General features: G+C 48.0%; 1 protein-coding gene across 3 annotated transcripts in view; it reads left to right on the top strand.

The window, feature by feature from the left end:
* Positions 1–12,517, top strand: part of LOC149326674 (protein artichoke-like) — a 269,121-nt gene that overhangs the window by 144,287 nt on the left and 112,317 nt on the right. The window contains exon 1 of one of the 3 annotated variants that reach the window (XM_089563882.1): positions 9,398–10,717. The exons of the other annotated variants lie outside the window; for them this stretch is intronic. Within the exon in view, the coding sequence (XP_089420008.1) occupies positions 10,056–10,717 (662 nt within the window). The 5' untranslated portion in view covers positions 9,398–10,055. Of the gene's footprint in view, positions 1–9,397; positions 10,718–12,517 lie in introns of those variants that run through there. 3 annotated transcript variants of the gene reach the window in all.

Below are 12,517 nucleotides of genomic sequence, written 5' to 3'. Positions count from 1 at the left end.
TCATTTTTAGCCCCAACGTTCCGCTCTGCCTGTGTAACCCATTGATCATGATTTTCAGTTCATGTCCTGAGTCACTTAGCAAGGCAATGTCATCCACCCTACGCCACCCTATTTAGTGCTAACAACGCCGATGCTGGATTTTCTGGCAGGCGGGCCTTTAAATATATCGCGTTAAATATAGCACAGAGGAAAAGGAAGTGTGAACAGGAAAGTGCAACTATATGACAGAAAGCATTGCCGTGTTTATTATTATACTGAAAACAAAAAATTGGCTGTAGCTTAGCTAAGGTTAAGCCTGTATATCTCGAAGCGAAAAGCTCTCGCTGCTTTTCAGCCAACTACCAAGCTACCCCTTCTGGATCGGTGTTTCTGCGCCGTCCGACTGTTGCTTCTTCTTCTCCTTCCATGGCGAGTGTCTGCGGCTGTTATAAGGGCAAGCGCGCCTTATATACCCCTCCTTTCGAATCCGCACTGCCCGCGGCTGCGGCGAAAGGTCAAACGGTGGCGAGGAGGAGAAGCGGCGGCCCACATGCACAGTAGCGCGCGGCGGCGGCGAAAGGTCAGGCGACGGAGTCAGCGGCGGCGGCGGCGACGGCGGCCACCTGCGCCGTGCGTGACGTCGCTCGGTTTCGCGCATGCGTAGAAGTGGCAAATCTGGCCTCCGGCTCACGCGAAGCGCGGTGTTGACTAGTGCAGTGAAGCTTTTCGCTTCAATATACAGGGCGATGTCACTTGGCGTTTGCTGAGAAGTGATCGGCATTCAGAAGCGACCTCTTCCAGTCCGCCGTATTGGTCCCTGTATCACCTGCATTATAATTAACGGTGCTTATCGTCGCAAGCCGCAGTCGCAAAGAGAGTACTAGTCGCTGCAGAAGCGGTACAGCGCAACGCCGAAAGAGCTTTGACTCCTGGGAGCAGCTCAGCGTTTTCAGAGCTAGGTCTGCGCATCCGCAGACCGTGGCTGCATTACTCCCCTCCGAATTATTCTACAATTCTGTGGTACAAACGTGGTTGTAAATTCACTTCGAGGAAGCTGATGAGCCTTGCGAGGTTTGATAATTTTTTTTTACCTCACTAAAAATTTAAATATGGATGTCAAGAGAGAAGGTTTATTCACGGGAAAGGCAGAGAGGTTGGCCTGAGAAATAATTATCTGGCCTCCTACTCCGCACTGGGGAAGGGGAAGGGGAGAAAAGAGAGGGTCACGATGGGGGATGATGATGATGACGATGGGAGGAGGCAGGTGAATAAAGCTAAGGCACACATTACAAACGCGAGTCAAGGCCCGTATCGCTTAAAAAGCGTGAGTGCGCTCGCCGTTGCCTGTAGAGTTTTCGAACTATCTGGCCAAGCGGCGAGGATCAAGTCCTCCGAGAGGGGCCTGGTGTCAGAAGACTGCAAAATAGATGCTAGCATGAGTCTTTCTCGCCCATATGCTGCTCACGCCACTAAAACATGGATGACAAGTTCAAGCGAATGCCCCAGTGGGACGGGATGAAATAACCAGGCGACAGGAATAGTAGTTCGATTTCAATCTTTGCACTCTTTGTCACTGGCTCCAATGGCTGTGTTTTCCACCTCTCCACCTCCGAGATATGCCAGTTGTCGCGGCAGGGTGTAAGCGTTGTGCAGGCCTGGTGTCGGGGCCAATACAAGAAGTCGAACACTTGCGACAAACATTTTTACCCGCATAAAGAGACTGCGGCGATGTAAATAGTCATAGCTCAATCGCTTTGAAACTGGACTACATCCAGCATCCATAGTTGCGGAATGCACTTTTGAGTAAGAAACGAACTGCCTCAACTACGATATTTCCCACGTGCGTGGACGCGTTGCATGTGCAACATGTTCTCAGCGCAGCATTCCCTTCTACTCTGGCATAGCTTTGTCCTCCGCGGTAGTAATTCGTGCTCGGCTGTGGGCCCGGACCATGGTTCTGTATTTACTGGTGAAGAGCCAAGAAGAGGAGCCGTCCGCTCTGTGGCCAAAGCGCCTACTCTCCCTTGTTGCCATCAACATTTTCTTGCGCGGTCCCTACGATGCACTCTGCAGCATCCACGGGAACCCAACAAAAACGGACCAAGTCGCTCTGGCTGAAATCTGCGAGCGGTTCGGTTAAATGAGTGTCGGCTCAAGCAGCCCGGCCGTTGTGAAGTACGCCGCTTTGAGGGAGGCGAGCTTCGTTCTCTCGGGTCCGTCCGAGTTGGGCGAGGCAGACTTCTTATCCAAACTGCATGTTTGGACTTCGAAGAAGCTTACACGCATGAGAAGAATTTCTTGCTCATCTAGCTGGCGTCAAGAGAATAGAGACTGATATCTTTGTGTTTGCTAGTTGATGAAACATCTTCCCCTATGTATTCTCAGCCACCGCCTCTATCCGTTTTTTCGTTGTTCTCTTTCGTTGTGGTCTCTTAATATGACGCGATAGCAGCTGATAGGTGGCACCAGCGGTTACAAGAGAAAAAAGAAAAAAGAATGTACAAATACTTCCTTCAGTCAGTTTCAAGTCTAGCGTGCGTCCTCTCTCGCTTCTTTCGGTCCGTGGCTCTGCATATGCACTAGTAGACATGTGCGAATACGCCGTCAGGTTGGGTCTGTGGCCGCATGGCAGATATTGTGCATCCGGTAACCAAGCAAACGCAGCATTCCTGTGGTCATCGACCGCACCGACACTCCCCACGACTTCCGGAGAAGGCAAGAAGGTTGCAAGGGGCGGAAGAAAGTCGGCTGGGCAGATGAGATTAAGTTTCTGAGACTCAGGTGACACACATGCACAGATCCTTGCAAACGCAGGCACGCGCGCACGCACACACACGCGCATGCACCGACGCGCGCACACATACCTACACACAGAACGAGGCCACACTACTTGCGTCATACTTTGCACCCTTTTCTGTTGCGTAGTTTTATTACGCATGAAATGCTTCTAGCTCCCATTCTCGGCACGTTGAGGTGAACATCGCCCCGAAACCACGGTGAACACAAATCAGAACATGACGAGGAAACTGTCGTCGGAAATTCCGAAACTTTCCGTCTGAATGCTGTTAGTGTCTGCGATTCCTCTCCACTTCACTCGGAAACCGGAGCAATGCATGCGGTGGCGGGAACGCGAGAGAACACTGGTACCTTCGAGGCTGTGAACACTGCGAACACTGCGCTCCAGCGTGCTGCTAAATAAAGAATACGCTTCGTGCTTCCGCAAAAGAAGAGTCCTTAAAACAGCGCAAAAGACAAGGACACAGAAAGAATAGAGACACACAGCGCTGACTTGCAACTAAGTTTATTCATGAAATTTACATGTATATATGTATGTATATATACACATGGCAAGATGCGCGAGAGGTCGCGAACTGATACAATGCGCAAAAGAAAGTTGAAAACCTAATTACATGTCGGGCGCTTTTCCAAGTACGCCCGTTCTTTTCTAGATAGCGGAAGAGAAGGTTGGTTGGTTTATGGGGTTTAACGTCCCAAAGCGACTAAGGCTATGAGAGACGCCGTATTGGAGGGCTCCGGAAATTTCGACCACCTGGGGGTTCTTTAAGGTGCACTGACATCGCACAGTACACGGGCCTCTAGAATTTCTCCTCCAAAGAAATTCCAGCCGCCGCTGCCGGGATAGAACCCGCGTCTTTCGGGTCAGCAGCCGAGCACCATAACCACTTAGCCACCACGGCGGCTCGGAAGAGAAGGGGTGCTGACACAAAGGTCGCCCAGAGCTAATATCCTTTGAGCCTCAATTATTTCCCTCGTGGTTCGGTCCTTGCTTCTTCTGAAAGTTCTGCACTTATGAAACATCGGTTTACACACTTTCTGACTTTCCCTTGTGCATTCAGAGCAGTGAAGCGGCAGGTTGCGGTCTTTGGAGTTAGTGAAATTATTTTTGTGTCCTCTTAATCTGTCACTGAGGCAACGCTCTAATTGTCCAATGTATATTTTCCCACAAGATAGTGAAAGTTCCTAAACTATCCCTTCAGTGCAATCTACAGACTTGTTTTGATGATTTTTCTTGCATGCAACCCTTGGCTTTGTCGCGGGACTACTGATACTACTAAGGATGGGGAGCTTACGCGGGGCGGAAAAGGCTACGCAAACATCTGCACGCTGCGCCAGCTTCTTTAGGTTGTGGGACAATGTGCGCATGTAGGGAATTACTGCCGTCTTTTTCTGCTCCCTTAAAGACTATCTTTCATCAAACAAAAATAGCGCACGAACCGAACAGGGACAAGCAAGGACACACACGAGCGCTAACATCCAACAGTTTATTGTGAAAGGTAGGACAGTAAATATACACGACGTGGCGATACAGTGGCCATGTTCGCGCTTCTGTTCGTGCTTGAGCAAGGCCTCTGCAGCAGATATCTGTACATGCTTCGGGTAGCCTGCTGACGATAGCCTGAACGATTGTTGAGCGAAAGTTTAGCCTTGTAGGCGCTCACATGATTTCTTGAGGGCGTTTTTGAAGTGTAACTTAAAAATAGCTCTCTCAACCAGTTTTGAAAGCGCTGATTGAAACTGGAGCAGTGGCTTGTTGGATCGGGGCTCATATGCCCAACAAACGTGGTTGTCCGTAAGTGCAATCTTAGGTCTAAAACGGGAATTTTTCCACCTTCCGGAAGTTCGTGCGTTAGAGTTAGTGGGTTAAGACCCTCACGAAAAATAGTGAGTGTATTAAAAACGTCATACTAAAATTACATCACTTAAATTGCGGAATACTTATGGTTGCCAACGGAAAGAGATTCTCCTTGACGACACGCGAAGTTCTTTTAGTTACGACGATATTAACCAAGGTTTCAATCTCCTCGGTTCGATATCCTCCTTACATCTGGTGTAACGTTTAAAGGCCTCCTTTCATTGCTAACTGCTTGAAGTTGTTATGCTTTGAGGTGAGAATTGGCAAGCAGTAAGCATTTCGTATATTTAGTGATTGAAATCTATCGCGGAAAGTCTGAAAAGAAAGCGGGTTCGAGGAACACTTACTCCATATTTACTCCCTTATATGGTACTCCAGGTATCCATTCTGGGCGTGCATGCCAGAAGCTACTTCATTTAACGAAACGGTGATCACGGAGTCATTTTCCTTGTGGGAGTCATCAGTATGAATCGAGTAGCGGGGAAATTCTTGAAAGCAATTTTCCCCGGAATAAATTCATGGTTCGCTTCAGGACAAACACGCACATACACAAATAGAGCCAGGGAATGAAAGTTTACTGCGGTCCCCAATTAGACGGCGTTGTCCGAATTGCCCCTTACTTCTGCGGCCACATGAATAATACTTGATGCTTTTGGGAACTTTAAATGTACTAACTTTCGTCTTCGCTAAAATATTGCCGATCACTGCATTGAGATTGATCGTTTAATTGTGTGATAGGCTAGCGTATATGTATTTGGTACAAGAAAGTTCAGCAAACATAGCAACATTTTTTTTAGAACAGGCTTATCTGAAAAATAACTCGAATCTTTTTCCGAAGAAAAGCTATTGAGTTGGGAGAGGAGATGCCGGCAATAACTTCAAAACATAAAAATTTTATGGGCATGACAACAGAAAGAAGTTTTTTAAATGTTTATTCCATGTAGACCGCTTTTCCAGCATTCAAAGCATTAGCAACCTAGCACTGGGAAATAGCTTTTGCACGACAATAACTCAGCCTGACTAGATCCTCATACAAACTTGCCTAGTGATAAAAGATGTAGTCATTAACATGTTGACAGTGCGATTGTAAAGTCTAGAATAATTGCTTTCATAATTCAGAATACTAATGCATACAAACATAATACATGCATAATGTATACTAATACATTATAAAAAGGTTCTCTTCATCGGTTTGTGGCGTCGTGCTCTCTTGACTTTCCAGCTGTGAACCCTGCAACGGGCGTCTACTTAGGAATAGTTCGTTTTAATTTGTCAAGACCTTAGCCGACATTTGAGGATGTTGCAAGAGACAGGGGCAGTGTTCAAGTCCACATAAAATAAGTTCCAACCTTCCACACCAGTTCTCTTCATCATCTAAGGCCACGAGTTCCGCTGCGTGGGAAAGTAGTTACATTTATTTTTGTATGGGCAGCCGTCTCAGAACCACCGATTTCTTACCTGCTGATTTACTCAAATTTACTGAAATTCCGCGTCACTGAAACTTTAGTACTCAGATTTACTCGACTGCTGTTTGTGCCAGCTGCAGTTGAAAAACTAAGCGTCGTCTGGGCACCGTCACTACTTCTACTTCATCATCACCGGCAAAACATGAAGTTTTACAGTGAGCACTGTAAGCCATGTAATTTATTCGCACTTTGTTGCAAAAGCATCGGAGGACATTATTCTTGTCTCAAGAACAGATAAGTGTGTTGTTTTCATTTCATGCCACATTTTCAGGCACAATACGCCTGTCCCAAAGAATCTAGAGCCATGCAGCTCGTTCCGCTCAGGAATCCAGATCACGGCCTGAAGCGCAGGAGGTATTCTAGCAGGTGAACTGATGGGTTGGTCTATCTCTATTTTGGTGGAACGTGGAAGCGTTGAATAGCATTCGCTTTTTTCAGTTACGACAGCTGTTGTTATTTCCAAACCGGGGCAGGCCACAGGTCACGAAACAGCGCGAACCCTGCGGCCTCACGTACTCCTTCGCGCGTTGTATCAGGGGCTGAGATAACAACCGTCTAGCGGCCAAGAACGGCACTTGCAGTAGTCCTGAGGAAACACAAGCCGTAAACACAGAGAAGATGCGCATCTTGCTTTCAGCTGCAATTGCTCACAGGAGTGCTCTTTCTTTGTGAGGCATAGCAGTACTTTTACGGCTTAGTCGGCGTCAGCTTTCACGACTTCACTGACACTCAATGAAATCAGACTAAACGTTAAGTGAACTGCTCAGTTTAATCGCAAGAAACACGGTGAAAATCACGACCTTTTTTGAGAAACACCTAATTCTTCAACTGCTGTTTGCATCGCTTTGTACTCGTTGATTTTGAATGTTATTATTTTTGTGCGCTATCATTCTTCGTTATTACTGTCATTCGTTTATTGATATAAGCATTAGGTATGCTAATTACACCCTCTCCCACGCGTTTAAGGTGGCTTCCAGAATGTTGAGTAAGTTTCCAAGATGGTTTGCTTTATATCGTTCAGTGCGGGTCTTGTAGCAACCACGGAAGTCCTCACCTACCTCCCGCCTTGGGATGCTAAACAGCCGTACGGCGTGGCCCAGAAGCAAACCTGGACTATAAACGTCTTGCGATGGCTGTACGTATTCAGGCAGGCAGGTCCAGAACAGTTGCAGAAGCACTGTATGTCGGCGTGGTAACGCAAGCGACGAAATATTAGTAGAACTTGAGAAAGCAAACAAATATCTGCCTTGTGAAACAGTTTACTGCTGCAGCCCAAAATTTCACTGAGCGATCAAATAGCATATTACAGCCTGAGAAGCAAAAGACAAGGCCCCTAAAGAAAAATACCCTCGTAGAGAACGCACCATACTTAGTTCTAAAACACCAAATTATGAAACTTTTCCTTCAGTCGCTTGTGCGCTAATTCGATCTCAAACAGAAGCGCACTATTTTCATATATGAGTTAAAAATTAAAGAAAGAAAGAGTCCCCTATATATGTAATCTTCTTGTATTTTGTGAATTCTTCTGAAAGGCCACTGGTGATTTATCCTCGAGGAACACAATGTGTCGCAGCTAGAGCTCACTTTGGAATGCACTGCCAGTATTTCTAATTGCTGCTATTCTAACTGCGAGTCCGTATTTTCTGTGGGATGCCCAAAAAGAGGGGGCCTTCACTGCTTGTTTTCACCGCTGCCAAGGCCCCTTTGCACACATAAATAAAGAATGGCAAAGTTCACCGCTCGGCCTGACGCTCTAGCTACAATGTCTTCTCGGCAATTGTTGCAGGTGAAATGAGTTTTTGTCGAAGACGAATCAGTAAAAAAATGAGAAAGAATCAACTAGCTCAAAAACGAACTCTTCTACCATTCAGTTTTTGCAAGCCTTGTTACACACGAAAACAGCGCAAACTTCACAAAGGACGCAGAAAGAGGAGACGAGACACAGGCGCTGTGTATCCCCTTTATGCGTCCTTCCTGAAGTTTGCGCTGTTTTCGTGTGGTGGAAAACCAACTAACTCGTGATGTGTTCTTCAAGCCTTGTTAGGCGAGCTCCTGTTACAGATGGCACACTGACATACATCATTATCATCATCAGCCTGACTATGCCTACTGCAGGGCAAAGACCTCTCGCATGTCTCTTCAATTAACCCTGTCCTTCGCCAGTTGCAGCCACCGTATACCCGCAAACTTCTTAATCTCATCCGCCCACCTAACTTTCTGCCGCCCCCTGCTACGCTTGTCTTCTCTTGGAATCCATTCCGTTACCCTTAATGACCAGCGGTTATCTTGCCTTTGCATTACATGCCCTGCCCAAGTCCATTCCTTCCTCTTGATTTCAACTGGGATTTCATTAACCCGCGTTTGTTCCCTCACCCACTCCGCCCGCTTCCGATCTCTTAACGTTATTTGAGACATAAATTGTAATAGCTCTACAGCAAGACGTACCCAAGAAAGACTGACACAGGACATGAGTACGTCTTGCTGTAGCGCTATTACAATTTCTGTCTCGAATAATGCACTATCTAGCCCAAATTGACGTTCTTCTAAAATCTTAACGTTACACCTATCATTTTTCTTTCCATAGCTCGCTGCGTTGTTCTTAACGTAAGCTGAACCATCTTTGCTAGCCTCCTCGTTTTTGCCCCATGGGTGAGTACCGGTAAAATACAGCTGTTGTATACTTTTCTCCTGTGGGATACTGGTCAACTGCCATTCATGATCTGCGAGAACCTCATACATCATAATATGTATCATTATTTATGCTGTTATAAACAACGTGCTAATACTTACTGCGGTGGAGCGCCAAAATATTCTCAAAGGTTATAAATCCCGACACTTTTCTGTGGTGCATCGCCATGCTATTACGAGACAGGTACTCTGTTGCCGGAGAAAAACCGCAGTGCGAGCATTTTAGGAGAAGCAACGAATAACTGAAGAGCCGCCGCCGTGGCTAAGTGGGTATGGCACTCGGCTGCCCACCCGAAAGACGCGGTTCGACCCCGGCTGCGGTGGTTGAATTTCGATGGAGGAGAAATTCTAGAAGCCCGTGTACTGTGCGGTCTCGGTGCACATTAAAGAACCCCAGCTGGTCGAAATTTCCGGATACCTTCGCTACCGCGTCCCTCATAACTTTAGTCGCTTTGGGACGTTAAACACCCATAAACCATAAATAATCATAATTGAACAAACAATCTAAACGTCAGTAAGCCGTCAGGGCTGGTATCGTTAAAGGAAACTTTGGTACTTCTTACATTCATCGTCTGTTACTATCGGCGAGGTTCGCTTTGTTTATTCTTCCCTGTTCATCGTTCCAGTGCCTGAAAATGCTTAGCTTGTTCATTCAAGACGGGTGAAACCCTCCGCTTCTATTCCTCTCCTCGTTTTAGCGTTACACCATCTGAAGCAATGACTGGTGTTTATATTTGCAACGAAGGGGCGTGAAGAAAGAATGTGCCATCTCAGCTATACTGTGGATCTCAAACACGCCGAGAGGAAACAGATGGGAAAAAATAAGATATGTGGGTACGTACCAGGAACATTACGGCAAAAAATGACTTGGTAGATGAGTCAGTGCGTCTTCGAGGATGGCCGCTATGAGTACTGTGGTAAGTAATGATTCGCTTGATTTCCAAAGGACGGCTCCATGAGGCCGTTAAACAAGTGGAGCTAAAGCCTGGCATGTGAGGGAAGTGGTTCCACGGCGAGCCATCGACGAAGTGGCAGTCAGCCTAGACCGCCGCCTGGTTCCAGATGCGCTGTACAAGCGTGGCTCGACACACAATAATACCCGCGCGGCAACTCACGGGCGCAGCAGCGGACGTCGCTTATCGGCGCCTTATCGACCAGCTGCCTTTATAAAGCCGAGATAAGGACGCTGCTCATCACAGCTCCGCTGCGCGCCTCGATGAGGCATTGTGTTTCTCGCTGAGTGCAGAGCGCACGTACGCAAGGAGACCATGGTTGCCGGCTGTCCGCGCCTGGGTGTTCTGCTCGTGCTTCTCGGTGTGTGCTACGGACGACACTTCTTTGCGGACTGCCCGTCCAACAACATCATCCACCCGTGCCGATGCAGTGCGACGATGCTCGGACTTCGAGTCCTGTGCGCGGGCGTCGCCAACGAACAGACACTGCGCAACCTTCTGGGCTACCTGAGCAACTACAGGATGAACGCGCTCACACTGCAGCACATCAACTTCACCGTCACGCCCGACCTGTTCAGCAGGCTCCAGGCGGTCACCATCAAGATCACGGAGTCGCAGTTCCGCATGCAGGACACTCGCAGGTGGGGCCCGAGCCCCGTCTCCAGCCGCGTAGAGGACCTGGATGTGCGGCAGTCCACTCTGGACTTGGGCGACAGCAATCTGGCCGTGATGCAGGGTCTCCGGCGGGTCGTCGTCGACGGGAGCAACATCACCATGCTCAAGAAGGCCTGGTTCGACGGACTCAGTCGACTCACGCTGTTCGCGATAGAGAATACGCATCTGGGAGGCCTCGAAGACCGAGCGCTGGCCGGTCTCAACGAGGTACACAGCATCTCTCTGACGGCGGATGGCCTGAAGCACTTGCGAAGGAGTTACTTCCCGGCGTTGGCAGCAAGGCTGATGGATCTAGACTTCAGGTAGGCACAAGTGTGCATGTGCTAGACAACGCCTTCCGGTGGCTGCATCGGAGGCTGCGCCACTGGGCCTCGCTCGGAAGAAAAACGACTGCAGTTAGCGCAGATGATGCCCCGTCACACTTCCGGCTACCGGGCGCGAGCTCCACGAGCATTGGGCGAGTAGAGGACGCTGTCCCACCTAAACCTATGGCAGCTTACGTTCACAAAACAAGGACAAGCAAAGAATCAGCTGCTACGAACAAAGATTTAAATGAACGCCCCCGCTTTCGGATACGTTCAGCCTCCTTACGACAGCTGCGACCTAAACTGGTCAAGGTTCGGATGTCACTCACTCACTTATCACGTGTTGTGCCATATGTCGCAGGGCTGGCATCCAAAACTTCTTAGCCCATAAGGCACGCTATGTTTCGCTTATTCGCATTTGATTTCACTTAATGGCGTCCTCCACGCTAGATAGTTGCCGCAGAAGCCCTGTCCGGTGCCTTACGAAAGAAGACCGCGTATATCGCTCGCACATGGCGGGAAAAATGAACAATTAAGCGCAGTCTGGAGCCTGGTGTATCGTGTTTTGGTGTGTGGTACAAATGTTTTTTGTTTGTTTGTTTAGAAAGCTAAAAATTGATGCAGCTGCCGTCAGCGCCTTTGATCATTTTCTTTAGCCATAGAGGCGAAGTTTAGCGTTACAGCACGCTATAAAACACTTAAACTCCTATGCACACTTCTCCTTCTTGACTTCAACTAAGGAATTCTCAACCCTCTCTTTTGTCTTCATGTCTCCTAATGTTACCACTATTAATTTCCTTCCCTTAAACGGCTCCGCCGTCCGCAGTTCAAGCTGGAGCCCTTTCCTTACCCTGCGAATTTCCGTTTCATAGCTGAATAGTGTCCTTCGGATAGGCTACGTTGGTATGACTGAGTGCTGTATTTGTGAGTGAATCACAGAGCAACGGTCACTTTTTCATCGCTTCGCTATTTCCTGGCGGTCTCAGACCATTTTGCGGCCACTGCATGGTTGAGGCTCTGTGTTTGGTGCGGATTTCATGATACGTGCAGCCGGGTTCTGTTCGGACTAGAGGTTATGCTTGGCATTTCACTTTGACGGAGAAGGCAAGAAGTTTCTTGGAAAAAACAGCGCTAAACGAAAGGACAAAGAAAAAGAGTACAACAGGACCGGCGCTGACTATCAACTGAAGGCTTTATTAGGAACAACACGCAACACGCAAGAAACATGTACCAACTAGCTCAACTCTCCGTTTTATTGAAGGCAAGAAGTATGTAATTGTTCTGTCAGCTTCAATTGCAAATAAAGAGCTCGACTTCTGCGCATGCGCTTTCACTGTATATAGTTCTCGGACGCTAAACTGAAGTTTCTTGCCTGGTCTAAGTTTTGTTGCCTGGTTGCTCGCACTACATCCATTTTGGACGACTGAATTGAAACGACTGAAAGAGAACGAGAGCAGCAGTCTTCTAAAAAAGCCAGCCTTCCCAAATTTTGGATTTTCAGTGACTCTGCCTTGTGCAGGCAACATTCTCACATGTAGCGGAGGGCATAGTTCCCTGTGTGCCGACTGACGACGCTCCATGCTTAGGAAAACCGCCTGAACAACCAAACGAAGCTTAGCGGCCGCTTTCAGTGCACTTTGTTGACTCGCCTAGCGTGAATCCCGAAGTTCTATGAAGGCGCACATTCCTACCTGCCATTTCTACACGGGGTATTGGAGTTTTTCGCTGCTCTCCATTGCTTCATGCGGGGATGAATCCAAACACTGTGCGGTCGCTGCAGACGGCCTCGGCAGGAGC

Source organism: Amblyomma mixtum, chromosome 10, assembly GCF_055824585.1.
Source record: "Amblyomma mixtum isolate Tamu chromosome 10, ASM5582458v1, whole genome shotgun sequence".
Taxonomy (NCBI): Eukaryota; Metazoa; Arthropoda; class Arachnida; order Ixodida; family Ixodidae; genus Amblyomma; species Amblyomma mixtum.
This window is presented reverse-complemented; position numbering and strand designations above follow the sequence as displayed.